Raw genomic sequence first — 19,423 nt, forward strand, 5'->3', positions numbered from 1 at the left:
ACGAGTGAGGGCCGGCTCCGTGGCTTAGCGGTTAAGTGCGTGCGCTCCGCTACTGGCGGCCCGGGTTCGGATCCCGGGCACGCACCAACGCACCGCTTCTCCGGCCATGCTGAGGCCAAGTCCCACATACGGCAGCTAGAAGGATGACATACAACTATCTACTGGGGCTTTGGGGGAAAAATAAATAAATAAAATTAAAAAAAAAAATAGTACGAGTGATTTGTGGAGGTGGCAAAAAATTGTGAAGAAGGTTTGCAAATGGCTCAGAGGAAACGGCTCCAGGGCTTCAGAGCCAGCAAAGGTTTCAGGGCACGAGAACGACATGTTCAGGACCACCAGGCAGAGGAGTAGCCTGTAGGCAACGAGGCGGGAGGCTAAAGGGAGTAGAGAACAAGCAGGGAGAACAGTTAGGCCCCTGACTGGGACCTCCCGGCCCGGAAGGGAGAAAACCCAGAAGTGCCTGCTGAAGCGCAGTGTGACATGCAGAGGAAAACCTGGGGCCCGTGGTGGCCCAAAGAGCGGGTGTCCCAGGATCAAGGGCCCCATGGGGCTCTTGGGAGCGCGTGGTAGACGTTGGGGATTCGTATGGGGTCTGTATGACTCACTAACCTCTCCACCATCCCGTCTTGACTTCAAGAAGGACACGTGTTTCTCTACACTTTCTGACGTAGCTGCTCCCTGGTTGGCCTAACATCCGGGACCCAAGAGCAGACCAGCGTGTGAGAGAGGACCCAGTATGTCCAACTGGACAAGACAAAGAATGGAGAGGGGCAAATTGGCTCCCCAAGTGCTGAAAACACACTGAGGCTGGTAAGAGTGACAGCCAGCATGGATTCGGCTCAGCCCCCTGCGTGCCTAGGCACCCTTGTCTCATTTACTCCCCCACCCAGCCTAGGGTACGCAGAATAAGGCCCCCCAAGGATGGCCACATCCTAATCCCTGGCACCTGTGAATATGTTAGGTTACAAGGCAAAGGGGAATTAACCGTGCTAATCAGCTGTCCTTAAACTGGGGAGATTATCTCAGATTATCCGCGTGGACCCAATGTAATTACAAGGGTCCTTAAAAGTGGACAGAGTTTCAGTTTGGGATGATGAAAAACATCTAGGACAGATAGTAGTGGTGGTTACACAACAATGTGAATGTACTTAATAATACTAAATTGTGCTCTTAAGAATGGTGACAATGGTCAATTCTATGTTCTGTATATTTTACCACAGTGAAACACACACACACACACACGCACACACACACACACACACACACACACACACACAGAATAGGAGGGTCAGAGGGAGAAGTGACTATGGAAGGAAGGTACAGAGAGATGCAACGTCTCTGGGTTTGAAGACAGAAGAAGGGCCACGAGCCAAGGGACGCGGCAGCCCCTAAAAGCTGGACAGGGCAAGGAATCAGATTCTCCCCTAGAGCCTCCAGAAGGAACGCAGCCCTGCTGACACGGTGATTTTAGCCTGGTGAGACTCATGTCAAACTTCTGACCCACAGCACCACAAGATAATACATTTGTGCTGTTGTAAGCCGCCAAGTTTGTGGTCATGTTACAGCAGCAATAGGAAACAAATACATACTATCACAGAGTAGGGCTCTGAGGTTCAAGTCGTTCGTCCAAGGTCACAGAGCCAGGAAGAGATGGAGTTGGGACCTGACCAGGCCTGTCTGGCCGGAGGCCTGCCCTCAACCACTTTACTCCCTGTCTACTGGCCCCCTCCCCTCCAGAAGACGGCCTTCCAAAAACCGTGGCCAGGAGGTCTGCCTTGACCATCCAAAGTCTATGCAAGGATATTTCTCGGGCCCCAAAGGACCCAGATTCTTGGTGCAACCCCAGAGCCCTCAGGTCTTCATGGAAAGTGGGCTGGGTCACCACCGGCCTCGTCTCGTACCGCGCTCCCCCTTGCTCACTCGCCTCCGGTCACACTGGACCTCTCTTTGTCCTTGGGGACACCAAGCTCCTTCCCTCTTCGAGCCCTTTGTGCTTGCTGTTCCCTGCACCTGGAATGCTGTTCCCATAGCTGCTGCTGCTTCTTCATTCCTGTCCAGCCTAAGCATCACCTCCTCTGAGAAGGCTTCCCTGACCATTCCAGCTAAGTGGCCCTGACCCCCAAAGCCTACAAGTGTCCTGTTTTATAATCTTCACGACTTTTAAAACCAGCAGGGGCCTCATTCTCTCCTCCTCCCTGAATTCCTAACCTGGCTGATGACCTGGCCTTCTCCTTTTCCAGCTACTGGAAAAGTAACTTCTGCCTTTCTCTGTGCCACTCACTCACTGCCCCTTATTCACAGGAGGGCAAATGGGATGGGGGAGAGTGGGGGCAGGAGGCCATCAGGGCTGACCCCAGCCCTCCCCCTCTCTCCTCCAGCGGGCTTGCCCTCAGGGCACACAGCCCCCTTCCATTATGCTGATGCCATCAGCGGTCCAGGTCTGTCTACTTCAGAGCGGCAGTACTGAACAGTCACCAATCCAGCTCTTATCAGTTGGAAAGGTGATAATCTGCTCTCCTTCTATCAGAGTCTCATGCCTATCTCTCATTTGTTTTACAACTTAGAAGGGAAAATCGGGGAGGTGGGGTTACTTACTGGCTTCTCACAGCCCAACTATCCCTTTGTAACTTTATCTGGTTTATTTATTTAGCTAGGGATTAAGAGCTCATGCTCTGGGCTCAGACTGCTGGAGATTCGATCCCACTCTGCTCCTTCCTAGCTGTGTGACTTTGGGCAAGTTTCTGACCTCTCTGTGCTTCAGTTTCTCCATCAGTAAAACAAGTACAATGATAGGACTCTCTTGGGGTTGTGGTGAGGATTAAATGAGGGACTATACATAAAGCCCTTGGAATAGAGCTTGGCACATGTTAATAAAAGCTCAATAAATGTTGGCAATCATTACCATCTATGTGTTTATGTGCTGTTCTCCCTGCTAGGATTAAGTGTAGGGGAAGGGACAGGCCCATCTTGTCCCAGCACAGCGCCTGGGGCATGATACGTGCCTAGTGAATGAATGAATGGAGAGCCCAGAACCAAGCACATCTTTTCAATTACTGCTGACGGCTCTTAAGTAAATGCTCAGGATTAGTTCAGAACTCCAATCCCACGCTGGGGTCTGGGGAGACCTTACAACAGGCCCTGGGCCTCCCACCTGCTCTGCAGAGGGAGTCTGTCTCCTGCTGGGGCTAAAGAAGGCGGCCAGAGGCTGGAGATGAAAGGGGGCAGATGAGAGCGGCAGCAGGAGGCACGCGCTGCCCCTCTCTGTGCTCACTTGCGGATGGGGTAGCCCCTGCTCGCGGTGCACATCACCACGGTCCATGCAGGGCCTGCCAAGCTATCTAATTGTTAAAAATGTAAACTGTCAAGAAAGTGAAGTTCTCTCTTTTCACTCTATGCTCCAGTATCACTCTCAAACTGTGCCTGGGGTCCAAGTGCTCTCCTTCTGTGGCCTGGTCCCTCACACCTGGAAGTGACTGGCATGCCCCCCGACCACCCCCCTGTTTCCAGGGCAGGGGCTCCTCCGCCAAGCTCCTCAGTCCTCCCCCTCCCTCCCCACCTCTGGGAGAAAACACAATCCACTGGAAGCCCACAAAAGCATATTAACATATCCCTGACCACGACGCTGCAGCCGGTGGCATAACTCCTTCATTTATTTGACAAAGATACCCGGAGTGGCTCAAACGTGCCAGGGGAGTGCTGCATGCTGGGGATGCGGTGGAGGCTAAGAGCTCGCCTGTGCCCTGGAGAGCTCACAGGCTGGGGCGGGAAGAAGGACAACTGGGGTCAGCAAGACCAGCGCCACGATGACGCTACGGGAGCAGATGAGGCACCCACCTACCTGGCTGTGCTGGGAGCACAAAGAAGGCTTCTCAGAGGAAGCAGCCTCTAAGCTCAGTCTTGAGGAGAAAGCAGGGAGGCAGATTTCAGGGTTCAGAGTAGAGAGGAAAGGAAACGCGGTGATCCAGGCTGAGGGAACAGCCCGAGCAAGGGTTTGGAGGTGAGAGAGAACACAGTGAGAGCAGGTTTGAGGGTCAAATGTTCTCTTCCCTGGAGATATCAACCACTGGGTGTGGATTTTCCAGGCTGCCTGTTATTACGTCCCCCAAAATTCATATGTTCAAGTCCTCAGCCCAGTACCTCAGAATGTGACTGTATTTGGAGACAGGTCTTTAAAGAGGCAGGTAAGGTAAAATGAGGCTGTTAGGGTAGGCCCTCATCCAGTTAGACTGGTGTCCTCACAAGAAGAGGAAACGAGGACACAGGGACACACACAGAGGGAGGACCACGTGAGGACACAGGGAACACAGCCATGGACAAGCAAGGAGAGAGGCCTCTGAAGTAACCAACCCTGCAGACCCTGATTGGCCTTCTAGCCTCCAGAACTTGGAGACAACAGATGTCTGTTGTCTTTTTAAGCCACCCCCACTCTGTGGCACCGGTCTGCATTCATAGCCCAAGTAGACTGAAACTGCCTGATTTCAAGCCCTCTCTCATGTCTCTCTCCTTAGGTTCACTCATGCTTCCCAGCTGGCCAGTCTTGACATTTGGTTCAGAAAATACGGCACACCTAACTTTGAGAAGAATGCGCTCAGAATGGAGAGGGAGGCACAAGGACAGGCCAAGCCAGTCTGAGGCAAAGCTCGGGACCAGGGGACGAGGACTGCAGCAGGCAGTGCCCTCCATGCCCCCCACCAGTTGTTTCATTTACTCTACTTTCCAGGGTCTTTTCTGAAAAACCTCCTCTGGTGGACAGCTTCTGTTTCCGCCTACCCAGCATGCTCTCCTCCTTCTTCAGATTCACCTTGATTCTCCTTTGGAAAGCACTATCGCTCCACGTGGTTTGGATGACAACAGCCACACCCATAGTCCTATTGGTTGGACCTGGCCAGTCAGAGCCACAGTGACTAGTTCAGAGATGTGACCCAATGTGGGTTCAAGAGCCAGGCCTGGCACTTTTGCTAGAGCTTTTAGGAAGAGAAATCCACTTTCTGAAGGGATTGCAAAGCCAGTGTCTCAATTCTGCGTCTGCAAGTGGAGAGCCTACCTCAGACAAGGTACCAAGACAAAGAGAAGCAGAGATGAGAGGGAAGAAAGGGAGGAGAAGGGAAGGAAGGGAAGAGGAGAGCAGAGAAACGAGTCCTGCTGCGGCCCTGGACTCCTGGGTTACGCACGCCAGTAAACGGCCCCTTTGGCTTAGGCCAGCTGCATTGGCCAGTTGGCACGCAGATGCTGCTGAACAGCCCACAACACACAGGACAGCCCCCAAACTACCTGTTAGACCTTGCTCGTCTGGAGTCTCCCCGTCATTTGCAGGCCTTTGGGAGCCTTTGCCTCTTGCAATCAGCAGAGACCTGACTGATACACCTCCGCGGCCTGTGAGACAGTCTACCCAAAGCTGAATTCAAAGTACTGCTGGAAATTTAAGTCCTACTATTAGATTCAGAGACATCACAGGCAAAGAAATGCCACATAAGACAGAGCTCACTTTTGGAAGCTGGGTTAAATTCCAGCACCACAAGGGCGTCTGGGCCCTGGGGAGGGCGTCCTTCTGCCTCCCGGTCCTCGGGAACATCCTTCTGTGCCAAGTCCACGCTGGAAAGAGGGGGGTCACCTCTGGGATGGCCCACCAGCGCCTGGTCCTCGGGCTCGGGCTCAGAGAGTACATCTTCTTCGATAGAGTCATACTCGTCACTGGAACTGTCCTTCTGTGTCCTTTGTAGATTTATACTACATTCCAGGCTTTTTCTTAGCTCCTGCCAAGAGTCAGGAAGAGAAGTGAAAAATGAAATATGTTACTTTGAGAAAAACCTCACGTGAAAATAGATCATTAGAACCAAAGAACTATTCCCACCAAACTAACATTTACAAAATCATCTCAGCCCACGTGTTGTCATCTCTTTGAAGATGAGACAACAAAGGGCACAGACAAACGAGCAACTTCCAGACAGAGCAGTGTTTACAGTGTTAATTGTGGTGTTCACATGCCTGGGATGCCACACTGTGTATGTGTGTGTGTGTGCGCGCGCGCACGCGCGTGTCTGTGTGTGTGTATGTAACAGATGTTTTGGTCTGGGGCTGGTTAAAACAGATTGTGGGGTCCCACCCCCAGAGTTTCTGATTCAGTGGGTTCTGAACGGGGCCGGAGAATCTGCAGTTCTAACAAAGCGATGCTGAGGCCGCTGGTCCAGGGACCACACTTTGAATATGAAATCCCAAACGATCCTGAAATCCCAGGTAATAAAATGTCTGGCAGCTACTTGTGGGGGGCTGTCCTGTGTACTGAAGGATGTTTAGAAGCACCTAAATGTCATAATATTTAGCCCTTACTACAACTGCTTGATAATTTTGTCATATGTGCTCTGTCTCCATGAGATTGTAGATTTCCAATTTTAAGGCCAAGCGTGAGGATCTATACTTAGAGTGACCAGAAAATTTATCACCGAAGCCAGGGTACTTCTGAAAGGGGAAAAGGGTACTACTACATTTACCTTGGGATATAGTGTAAAGTGGACTGTCTGGGCCAACCAGTATGTTTGGTCAGCCTAGCTACACTACCCCTGTAGCCCTCGTAGTATCTAACATCGTTCTGAGAAAATGAGAAGCAATCAGTAAAGGTTTGGTGGTTGACCAATAAACTTAATAGTTGTTGTGGGAGGCTTAATAATGACTCCCCAAAGATGTCCAAGTTCTAACCCCTAGACCCTGTGAATCAGTGAGGGCTCATCAAGAAGTGAGAAGCACTATACAGAAAGCTTTGATCATCTTAGAGAAATCATTCTAAAAAAAACGATGATAGAAATATAGACATTAAAGACGCTGCTGGGGAGGGCTCAGAAAATAAGGAACATGTTATTGGAAACTGGAGGAGAGGGAACCCTGTTACGTAGTGGCAGAATCTTAGCTGAACTGTATCCTACAGTTATGTGGTTAGTGGAACTTGTAAATGATGAAGTTGGATATTTAGCTGAAGAGATTTCCAAGCAAAGTGTTGAAGATGCAGTCTGGTTTCTTCTTGCTGCTTAGAGTTAAATGTGAGAGGAAAGAGATAGACTGAGGGGAGAACTGTTAAGTAAAAAGAAACTGAGATCTGATGATTTGGGAAACTCTCAGCCTATCCAGGTTGCAAAAGACGCTAAAATTAGGAGATTTGCTGTCAGAAAAGCATGCTCTGGAGAGAGAATCAAGGGTGTGGCTGGACAATCTTTTGCTAGTACCTCAGAAGGACCCAAAGTTTAGAGTATTCAATCCCACTGAGGGCCCTTTGAAGAGATCAGACGTGTGACTCATGGGTCCCCTGAGACATCTCAGCAGAAGCCAGGAATAGAGATGGGATTACCCAGAAAAGATGTGTGGACAAGCCTCTTGTCTAATGGATTGAATCCTAGAGACATACACAGAAGACCCACATGGTTTTTGAGAATGATATATCAGCAGAAACACTGCCAGCTCAGACTGAATGGGAGAGAGAAAGGGCAAATTAAAAGAAAGTTGTCAGACTCCCAGAACTCTACAGTTAAGAAACAGGCTGATAAAACTACTCAGCTGTAAACACTTGCTACTCTTCAAGAAAGAGAAAGGATGGCTCCAAGGCTGGAGACATGGACCCAGAGGGTAGAGCCCTGAGCCACAGAATTATTCCCAAGCCTTGAAAACGAATGGAGTTTGCCCAGTTGAATTTCAAAGTTGCTTGGGTTTGGTGACTCCTTCTTTCCTTGCATTTTCTCCCTATTTTAATGGGACTATCTACAACTGGTATCCTGTGCTGGACCCATCATTGTATTTGGGGGCAGATAACTTGTTTTTTAGTTTCAAAAGTCCACAGATGGAGAGGAATTTTGCCCCAAGATGGGTTATACCCAGATTCTCACCCATACCTAATTTAGATGATATGGATGATGAGATTTGGGAGTTTTGAGCAGAGGAGACTTAGATCATATTTTGGACTTGAGTCGATACCGTAATGGGTTGAGACTTCTGGAAAACTTAGGATGGGATGGATGTATTTTGCATGTGGGATGGACATGCATCTTTGGGGACCAGAGGGCAGACTCTTATAGGCTGAATAAGTAGCCCCCTGAAGATGTCCACATTCTAATCTCTGGGACCTGTGAATATGTTATCCTATATGGCAAAGCGACTTTACAGATGTGTTTAAGTTAAAGATCTTGAGATAGGGAGATTATCCTGGATTATCCACGTGGGCCTACTGTAATCACAAGGTTTCTGGTAAGAGGGAGGCAGGAAGATCAGAGTCAGAAAGAGAAGCTATAAGGATGGAAGCAGAGGTCAGGGAGGAGACAAGATGCTACACTGCTGGCTTTGAAGACGGAGGAAAGGGCCACAAGCCAAGGAATGTAGGTGGACTCTAGAAGCTGGAAACGGCAAGGAACGGCTTCTCCTCTAGAGCCTCCAGAAGGAACACAGGTCTGCTGACATCTTGATTTTAGACCAGTGAGACTGAATTTGGATTTCTGACCTCCAGGACTGTAAGATAAACCATTAGGTTTGTGGTAAGTTGTTACAGCAGCAAAAGGAAACTAATACAGCTGTCTATCTTTTACCCTCTCTCCCTCCCACTCTGCCCAATACCAAGTATGGAGTATTTACTGAGCAACTAGAACACTGCCTGGAACATAGTAGGTGCTTGACAATATTTGCTGAATGACTAAATCATGTCAGTGGCTGAGTAGTGGCTGTAACCAGGAGTGGAGAGCACCCACATGCCTTGGAGATGGTATGAGTGATGTGACTTTTAGCAAGTTACCTAACTCCTCTGATCTGCATTTTGACATCCATAAAAATGCGCTAAGAAGTCCCTGCCTCAAAGATTGTTTTATTAAAGTAGTGGTCTGAACTGGGGAGGATTTTGCCCCCCAGGGGATATTTGGCAATAACTGGAGATGTTTTTGGTCACAACTGGGGGAAGAGGGTGCTAGTGGCATCTCGTAGGTAAAGGCCAGGGATGCTGCTAAACATGCTAGAATGTGCAGGACAGCTCCTTACAAGAAAGAATCATCTGGTCAAAAGTCAATAGGGGTGAGGTTGAGAAACCCTGTATTAGAGTGAGTACGTATTCACCAATGGCATATAAAAACGATAACAACAAGGTCTTCTAACTGAGGGTATTGAGATGGTCCATACAACCTCCATGGAAGCCAGCCTGAGGTCACGGCTCATGTCTTCAAAATCAGACTGTGGTGGGCAGTTGAAGGGTCAACAGATTTACTGCTCCTCCACAGGGAGACAGGAGTTCCCGGGTGGCCTGCTGTTTAACAGCAATTTCAATGACTGTAAAACTAGTAATCCTTTACAGTGGAATATTGCTCTATACTTCACAAAATATTTTCAACTCCTTCTCTCCCTTGATCCTCACAATAACCCTGCAAGATAGAGGGGTAGAGTGAAAACCGGTGATAACACGAACTCCATTAAAACAGGATAGGCTATCGGCTCCTGCTCTCAGCCCAACACCCACTCTCCAATGGGGTCAGCTTTAGCTCTTAAGTTCTGCAGAGGAGGAGGCAAGGCTAGGTGGGAAGATGGTGGGAGAATCCCTCTCTCTGCATCCCCAGTGTTCTTGCCCATTCATTGTGGATCAGAATGATAAAATGGGTGCCAGTTAGCTGAGAGATTTCTAGCTGGGAGACCACTGTCACTGTCCAGGAAATCCCAGTCAGTTCTGGGGCCCAGAATCATCCCCACTGATGTCCAAGGCAGAGTGGAGCCACCAAGCACAGCCAGCTCCAGGAAGGATTTGGATGGGGCATTAGGATTCTTGAGACCATGGTCAGCTGGGCAGGCTCCCTCCAGCCTCTTCATTACCTTCACAATGTTGCCACCCCACATTTTAAGTGACTGAATTTGGGGAGTCCCCCAAAATTGGAGAACTGAGGCTTAGAGCCTTTAAGCTGGTTCAACTTGTCATAGTGATTAAGTGGCAGAGCCATGACTTGTTGCCCTCAGCCACTGCTTCTAGATTATTCGAGTGTAAAACAGACTTTCTTGCATTCTGCCATGGTCCAACCAACAGGGAGGATGATACAGCAACTACTACTGTTAACTTATTCATACATGCAGGCGTGCTAAGGGCACTGTGCTAAGGGCTGACGTAAGGGTGGGGAACAGATAGCAAGGCCTCAGCCAATCGATGCACAAAGGAAAAGAAACGGGGCATTTCAGATGTGGCCAGGACTGTGAAGGCAAGAGCCTGCCTGGATGAGGGGACAGACAGTGACCAGGCTGAAGGAGCCCCCGAGGAAAGCTGGTGAGGGAAGGCTGAGTGAGGAAGAACCGCCCAGTGAGTGTCTGTGGCACCAGTGAGTCAGGCAGGAGGAACAGCGGAGGCAAAGGCCAGGAGGCAGCAATGGCTGCAGGGCAGTGCGCACCAAATGAGGGGAGGGCAGGGAGCAAGGAGGGACACACGGGCAGGGCTTGTAGGCCTCAGGGCAGAGTCTGGATTTTGCTTTATACACAATGAGAGGTCACTGAAGGGTGCAGAGAAACAACAGACACAACATTATCTCATCTCTGTTTTGGGGGAGTTTTTTTGGTGAGGAAGATCGGCCCTGAGCTAACATTTATTGCCAATCTTCCTCTTTTTGCTTGAGGAAGATTGTCGCTGAGCTAACATCTGTGCCAATCTTTCTCTTTTTTGTACATGGGATGCCACCACAGCATGGCTTGATGAGTGGTGTAGGTCCACGCCCAGGATCCGAACCCGTGAACCTGTGAAGCCCGGGCCGCAAAAGTGGAGCACGTGACTTAACTGCTACACCACCGGGCCGGCCCCAAAAGTGGAGCACGTGACTTAACTGCTACACCACCGGGCCGGCCCCACTCATCTCTGTTTGTAAAGATCACTATGGCTTTTGGATACCAAGTGGATTTTGAGAGGTGGGGCCAGAGTGGAAACAGGGCAAACAGTTGCAGCTGCAGTAGCAGGTGAAAGATGAGGGTGGCAGCAGAGGTGGGGATGGGAGATGTATTCTGAGACGTATTTGGAGGCTGAGATGACAGAAACGGCTGACTAGAAATTAACAATATGCATACCCTCCAACCCAGCCCGCCAGGAATTTATCCTCCAGTCTTAGGTATACAAAGACCATTGAGGCATCTTTTATAACATAGAATGATCCAAACGCTCACCAATAAGAGATGGATTAACTTACTAACAGAACAGGAGTCAACGGAGCCTCAGGCAGCCTTACAGAGAATGAGGAAGATCGTCTGCACTTACTCAGAAAGATAGCAAGTATATGTTTAAGTAAAAAGAAGCACATCAAAAAATGTACATATAGTATAAACCCAATTTTAAAAATAATTATTAGTTTCTATGTATGTATGTATGTATGTATGCACATATACATACAGAAAGCCTGGAAAAATAAACACCAAACTATTAACAATGTTCTCTCTGGAGGTAGCACTATGGGGACTTTCTTTTCCGCTTTGCTTCACTTATTTTTTTATTATAAGCATGTTTCCAACTTTGTAATTAGAAAAAAATGATATATTTACATTTATGTTTAAATCCTGTCCCTCCTGCAAATAAATAAATTCCACACAGGAGTGGTAGGGATAGTGGTGTGGAGGACCCTGGACAGCCAGTTGTCTGAAAATCACTGATCTCTAGCCCTGGAATACATCCTGTCCCCAAAAGAGTGACTCAGAAAGTGGCGAACAGCAGCTTGATGCTGGAAGATGATGGAGCAGCATCTGTTGAACTTAGCGTATCTGATCACGTGGTCCAGATTTGAAAAAACAGGCCACCAATCTCAATAGCAAGAAACTCAGGGAATAGAGCACCCATGATCCCTTCTCAGAAAAACCCTCCCAGAGGACAAAACTCAAACAATGAATAGTGAAATCCAAATAAAGAACACAGACCCGGAGAAGCCAGTAAAAGTCTAACGGTGAAGACTGCAGCCACTTAGAGACGGAATAAATACTAGACAATTGTGCCCATTCCAGTCATGGGCCAGAATGTAATGTTCTAAACCTAAGCCCTTAGCTAAGCTGACAGAAACCAGAAGAGGGCAGGCAGTGTGGGTGCCCCCCTGGCCTCATCCTCCATAGCAGACAGTCAATTCAAATCCATCCTAAATGAAAACACGTTTACAAAATGGCAACTCTGACCTTTTGATATTTTTTTCATTATTTATTAAACTGATGAGATATTTTAAGAAATAACATTGCTTGTGATAAAGAAATTTGAATTTCAATAATTCCTCCTGTTTCGATTTGGTTTGTCTTCTGTCAAATTAATGCAAATTTAAATGCCATAATTGTATTTACAAAATATATATAAAAGGGAAGCCTACATTCTGCCTGGCTGGTATCTTCTTCACAAAGGAAAATAATACATTTGCTCACACCGGGTGAGCAAACTTTAGGAACCCAGGCCCTTGTAATGCCCACGTGATCTAAAACCATCTGTTCCAGGGGCAAAGGGAGGTGAACTAAGCAGCAATGCTCCCTCGAGAAAGCCATTCAAAACCTTTCTGTCTGGAAAGACGAGGACCTTGGGTTGGTAGCTTTGAAAGCCAACTTGCCGATGCTTCAAAGAGAAGCCACGCTGGGGGGTCTACCAGTTGCTTTGAAGCTGTCACCCAGAAATGTCTCTGTGAAAACTTCCTTTATAACTTTGCTTTAATCCTTGTTATCTGCAATTTCAACGTTCAGTGTTCAAATGTTAAGTCCAAGCCCTTTCCACGGAAAGCCCTGTGCATGGAGGCCAAGCTGCAAACACTGCAGGTGAAGAACTGATGATGGGACTGAACACAAATGAGCATCCTTGCTGAAGAGCCGGGGAGGAGTGGAGGGAGGGACGGATGCCGGACCACTGACTAAGACGCAGCAGCAGGTTGAGGGTCAGTCTATCAGTGCCTTACATGCCTGATCTGTCTCTTTCTGCTGGGCTAGGAAAAGAGCGAAACCAGAGACCACAAAACATGAGATGTGTGCAATAATAGGAACAAGAACTATAACAACAGCAGTAGCAGCCTCCAATTACGAAGCTTTTGCTGTCTATCGGGCACCAAGCTAACCTCTCTATGCACCTTATCTCATTGCAGCCTCCCACCACCCTGGTAGGTATCCTTGTCTTATAGGCTCAGGGCACCTAAGGACCAGCCCAAGGTCACACGGCTAGCAACACGGCTAGCAGAGCCAGTTTGGATGAAGGACTGTCTGACTCCAAAGACCAAGCTCTTCGCCATGTGCCCAGGTTTATTCCCTGCCTGGCACCAGTGCTTTGGAAGTAAGTGGTCTCTACAGCAGGATGAAAGTCAGGTGCTCAGCGACTGTCCACTGGCCTGCATGGAACTGATGAAACCTGCCCTTAAGAGCTTTCAACACAAAGCTGCCTTGAGGCCACTAAACGTGTTACAGTGTGTGTTAAGTGTTAGTGGATGAAGCATTAAACCTCTAACTACACTTAGAAAGGGGAACAGCCTGGTCTAAATTCTGGGCCTGGGCTCTGGGCCCAACTCCAGCCGCCCTGTGTCCCCAAGCAAGTCTCTGAGCCTCAAGCCCCCAGCTCTAATGTGGGAAAATGTGCCCTGACAACTTGACAAGGTTGTTGAACAGATGCAATGAGATAATAGCTATGAATTAGTGTTTCGTGATTGCTTTAAGGGGTCTTGTTTTTACAGAAAATTTAAAATTCAGATGACAGCATATTCTTCATTATTTCTCAGACTCTAGTGATTTTGTCTACAAGAAGATCAGATGTTTAGACCACGGAGCCACAATGGATACTTTAAGATAGTCCCCAAGAGGAAGCAGCAATCTCTGCGGTAGAGGTCACTGATGTGCAGCCAAGTCCCCTCCTTCCCGCCAACCCCCAATAATGGCTCTCATTTGGTTGGCAGTTTTATAAAATTGGGATTTGAATGCCTTTAGTCTGGCATGCACTGTTAGTTGCAATAATTCCCACTAACTCCTATCGCCTTATATGAGCCATTTTACACATTGAAAGTAACCTGCCTGGCCCAGAAAGGATTTTTACCCTGCATTGAGGGGTTAATTGACTAATTGTTCTTCTTTTCATTCATTCACTTATTCAACAAATATTTATTGTTGAATATATTTGTCCCCACAAGCAGGTCTGTTGCTAAGTGCTAGGGATAGAGTGATGAATAAGACAGAGTCCCTTTTCTCATGGAATTTATAATCTGGCAACAAAGACAGCCATTCCATAAGAAATTACAAGTGTAAAGAGTGTCAAGAAACCAAACCTAAGGCTTACCAGCCCATGCCTCAAGCCTGGTGGCTCCTAGATCACAAACTTCCCAAAATAAAGTGATCTGAGCCCTAACTTTAGGGGTCATGCTGTGTATTTTTTTTTTTTTTTTTGGATGAGGAAGATTAGTCCTGAGCTAACATCTGTTGCCTCTTTTTGCTGAGGAAGACTAGCCCTGGGCTAACATTTGTGCCCATCTTCCTCTGCTTTGATAAGTGGCGTGTAGGTCTGCGCCTGGGATCTGAACTTGCAAACCCCAGGCTGCTGAAGCATAGCGTGCGAACTTAACCACTACACCACCAGGCCAGCCCCTCACACTGTGTATTTTTAAAATCACATTCCCCTACATCAATTCTGATGAAAACTATGGCTAAGAAAATTCGAGTTATACCTAAGCTTTAAATACCTGTGCAATATTTTTAGTTTTCTGATACTTTCTTACTTCCCCCATTCAACCTTGGATTTTTTATTATTAATTTTCATTCAAAGCTAAATTTACTTGTGAAGTACCTCAGAATTCAGTCTTTAATGTCCATTATTATGAACAAAAAAGCCATCCTTGTCTCAGGGATGGAAGAGGAAACGGAAGAGAAAGAGCACGGACTCAGGAAGCAGAAGGGCACTGGAGCCTGCCCAGCCATTTCCTGGCAGTGAGGCCACGAGCAAACCCCTCGGCATCAGCGTGCCGTGGCTGCCTCACCTGAGCCTGCCCAGAGCAGGGGGCTGGCTGAAGGACCAACAGAGGGAAATTGGACAGGGACGGTGGGATAGAGACCGAACGGCAAAGAACGCTGCCAGATGACTAGGCATTTTGAGGAATTCCTGAAAGACAGAGAGCAGAGATCACATCTGTGAAGAAGTAAAAGTAGAAGAAACTACAGATCAAAGACATGGGCAGTAAAATTTTCCATGGGAAGAACAGCGTGTATGTGTATAGCTGAGTCCAGAGTCAAGGTGGAGTAAGAGGAAGCCCTGGGGCATTCGTTGGGGGCTGCTCTTAGGCTACCAGCACCTCCCCAGCTGTGTTAAGTACAGAGGTGCTCACCCACAGGCTGAAGCCCAGAGTGTGGGCACTGGGGCAGGAAGGCCGGGCAACGCCCCACGAGGTCAATATCCCCAAGACAGGCTAGGAAATCCAATACCTGGAAGACAAGCTGAGGTGCACAGCTTCCAGGAGCATTTTGGGCCCCAACCCCACAATCACCAGGGTCAGGTTACATCAAATAGAGCAGGCAGAGGAAGAGGGATTCTCACATACAAAGAGGAGCAGACAACCAAGAATGACCAAACATTTGTGGAAAATCAACTCTGAAAGATCGGCACCAAACTTAATTAACAAAAGAGCTAACATCTAATGAAAGAGAGTTAATAGGATAAATAAAGGAAGACTTTAGAATACTGAAAATTAATATCTCAGGAGAAATTTAAGAGGACATTTCATCTATGAAAAAGAAACAACTAGAAATCTTAAAAGTTTTAATTTTACCATTAACATTTTTAAAAAGATAAACTAAATAGCAGAAAGAACTAAAAAGTGACTAATTAAGCGTGCTAGAAATTCAAGCCAAGCAATCTTACAAGAACATAGTATAAAAAGACAAAAAGAAAAATATGAAAGAAAAATTAAGAGACTTGAAGGATAGACCTTAGCCGACATTTGTCCAACAGAAGCTCCAGAGGACAGAACAGAAACAATGGAAAATAATAATAACAATAATAAATGAACATTCTCTAGTGCTAAAAGAAGAGACAAGCCTTTAGACTGAAAAGGCCCAGCCAGTACTTTAAATGTGACAAAGATAATGATACTGATATATTCATATGGATAAAAGGTACACTCTATCAGAAAACATTTGGACTCTATATGCACACAATGACAGATTTGAAACATGTGAAGCAAAAACAGAGAAACATAAGGGAAAATCAACAAGTTCACAGAAATCAACCAGATTAAATAGACAAAAGTTAAGTAGGGATCGATCTACTGCAGTGGTTTGCTAATAAGCATAAGAATTTCCTGGGAGGCTTACTAAAAATGCAGATTACACCCCCTCCAAACCCACATCTGTATCTTTGAGGGGGTGTGAGAACTTACATTTTAATAGAAGCCCAGGTGATTCTGATATAGGTGGCCTGGAACCATACTGGGACATACACAATCACCAGGTTAAATAGCACAATTAATAGCTTGGTTTAATAGATATATTGAGAACTTTATACCAAAAAGAGAATGATTATCCTTTTGAAATACCATGGAGCATTCATAAAAATGATCTGGTAAGCCACAAACAAAACCTCAAAAACTTCCAAAAAACAGAAATCAAATAGTCCAATCTCTAATCATAATGTAGTAAAATTAAAAATTAACACAGAGCAGGCCAGCCCCAGTGGCCTAGTGGTTGAGTTCGGCATGCTCTGCTTCAGTGGCCCAGGTTCGGTTCCCAGGCGTGGAGCCACACCACTTGCCTCTCAGTGGCCATGCTATGGCCACAGCTCACATACGAAAAGAGGAAGACTGGCAGCAGATGTTAGCTTAGCCTGAATCTTCCTCAGCGGAAAAAAAAAAAATTAACATAGAGAGATAGCAGAAAAACCTCCAAAACAGACCAAAACAAAAACCTTCTTTATGTGGAACATTTGTAAAAACTCTTCTAAATAAAAAAAAGAGAGAAAAAAATCCCTAAAATCACAAACCAACAGAAATAAATGACAACGAAAACACTGCATACAAAGCAAAATTTCTGAGATAAGGACAAAGCAGTATTCAGAGGAAATTTTATAGCCTTAAAATTGAAATATCAGAAAACAAGACTGATAATAAATGAATTAAACAATTAACTTCAGAAGCCAGGTTATGGGGTGGGGGTGAGGGAGAAACAAAGCGATAAATTAAACCAAAAAGTTTAGGGAAGGATCAAGATAAAAGTACAAATGAACAGAATAGAAAACAATGAATGAATGCATGACAAAATAAAGTACAAATGCTCAATAGAACTAAAAGCTGGGCATGGTTTGGCTGGGTGGTAGAGAGCTTTTCATATTTTACTCAGTTTACTTCTTAATTGTTCAAATCTTTCCTGATGAGAAAGCACTCATGCATTAGATAGTATATAAAATGATACAAAAAATGTGAAAACGCCAAAGAAATTCTAAGTAGGCTATAAATGCAAGAAATAAAAAAGATTACTTAAAAAAGATTACTTATTCTAATATTGATTCAGAAGTCATTCTTTATTTTCATTAAAATTGCAAAAGATGCTTTAGAAAGTCAGATGCCATCCAGTGTCTTCACTTACAGAAGTGCTCTATTGGGTGAAAGGATCACTGCATCCCTCACTTCTGGACCTGCATTTCATGGGCATTTAGTGCTTGCTCAGCATCATTCCACATGAATCATTCACGCTCGTCACTGAATTATTCCTGCTCAGCTGCCCTTGTGCTGTCTGACTCACCTGCCAGGGCCCTGCCTCATGCCATCAGCCAGGTGGTCCTTTGGTCTGAGCTGTCCAGCTGGGCATCGCTGGGTGCATTCAGGACACCATGCCCCTGATGGTTCTGGGTACCAGAGGGGCTAATTCAAGCACCACTGGGAAGGAGAAAGACCTCTTCCTCCTCTCTTGTCAGGAACTGACAAAGCTTTCATTGTCTAAGCCAGAAGTTGCAAGCTGGTGATCTGAAGACCAAACCTGGCCAGCAGGCATATTTTGTTTGGTCCATAGAAAATCGTGAATTAGTTACCAACGTAAAAAAATTGGCAGAAATTGAATATGAACCCAGATATACTTGGCTTCTTTTAAAACTAGAAAGCCTGATACCACTGGGCCCCTACTTCCACAGGATGACAGTCAGCCGAGCTGTGCAGAGACAGTTCCCTACATCCCGACCAGTCCCTGCCCTGCCCTGACACCCAGGTCAAGTGCTGTGCTTGTGACCCCATCTGCCTCACTCATGTCACTTACAACACTCGTTTTAATTAGCACTGCATGCCAGAAATCCAGTATTTCAGGATCCAAACTACATCTCCCAACTTGACTCTTCTACCTCAAGCAGCACAAAAATTCTTTGTCAGATTATGTGTCCTGATTCATAGTTTGGAAAATACTGTCACTGTAATTATAACTCAGCGATGTGATGACTGAACTCAGCTGTGTGGGCTGGCCAGGGTGCCTAGCAACATCTACACCACTCCCTCCCTCAATGAGTCAATCAATTCTTCAATTCACTTGCTTAACAAAGATTTATTTGCAAACTAACTCTATGCCAAGCACTTTTCTAGGGACCGGAGACACAGCAAGAAATGAGATAGTGCACATCTCTGCCATCATGAAGCTTAGATCTGGTCTGGGGTGGAGGAAGGGTATTTCAAGCCCTAAATATGTAACTTGCAAATGACCTACAGAAATAGTCCTTGGATGAGTGGGGGCTCCATGAACTATCATGTATCCTCTACTCCTGTGGATTTTGCCATACAGGCATACCTCGTTTTATTGTGCTTTGCTTTATTTTGCTTTACAGATAATTGCATTTTTTACAAATTGAAGGTTTGTGGCAACCCTGCATTGAGCAAGTCTATTGGCGCCATTTTTCCAACAGCATTTGCTCATTCGTGTCTCTCACATTTTGGTAATTCTCGCAATATTTCAAACTTTTTCATTATTATTATATTTGTCATGGTGATCCGTCATCAGTGATCTTTGATGTTGCTACTGTAATTGTTTCAGGGTGCCATGAACCATGTCCATATGAGACAGCAAACTCGATAAATATTGTGTGTGTTCCTTCTGCTCCACCAACCAACCACTCCCCTGTCTCTCTCCCTCTCCTCAGGCCTCCCTACTCCCTGACACACAACAACATTGAAATTAGGCCAATTAATAACCCTACAATGGCCTACAAATGTTCAAGGTGCACATCTCTCACTTTAAATCAAAAGCTAGAAATGATTAACTTAGTGAGAAAGGCACATTGAAGGCTGAGATAGGCCGAAAGCTAAGCCTCTTGTGCCAAAGAGTTAGCCAAGTTGTGAATGAGAGGAAAAGTTCTTGAAGGAAATTAAAAGTGCTACTTTAGTGAACACACAACTGATAGGAAAGTGAAACAGCCTTATTGCTGATATAGAGAAAGTTTTAGTGGTCTGGACAGAAGATCCCCAAACCAGCCACAAGGTTCCCTTAAACCACA

General features: G+C 46.3%; 1 protein-coding gene across 3 annotated transcripts in view; it reads right to left on the reverse strand.

The window, feature by feature from the left end:
• KATNIP (katanin interacting protein) overlaps window positions 1-19,423 on the reverse strand; it is a 187,029-nt gene that overhangs the window by 84,492 nt on the left and 83,114 nt on the right. For all 3 annotated transcript variants that reach the window (XM_058569798.1, XM_058569799.1, XM_058569800.1), the window contains one exon: window positions 5,486-5,753. In XM_058569798.1, the coding sequence (XP_058425781.1) occupies window positions 5,486-5,753 (268 nt within the window). The remainder of the gene's footprint in view (window positions 1-5,485; window positions 5,754-19,423) is intronic.

The sequence above is a fragment of the Diceros bicornis genome, chromosome 26, assembly GCF_020826845.1.
Source record: "Diceros bicornis minor isolate mBicDic1 chromosome 26, mDicBic1.mat.cur, whole genome shotgun sequence".
NCBI classification, from domain to species: Eukaryota; Metazoa; Chordata; class Mammalia; order Perissodactyla; family Rhinocerotidae; genus Diceros; species Diceros bicornis.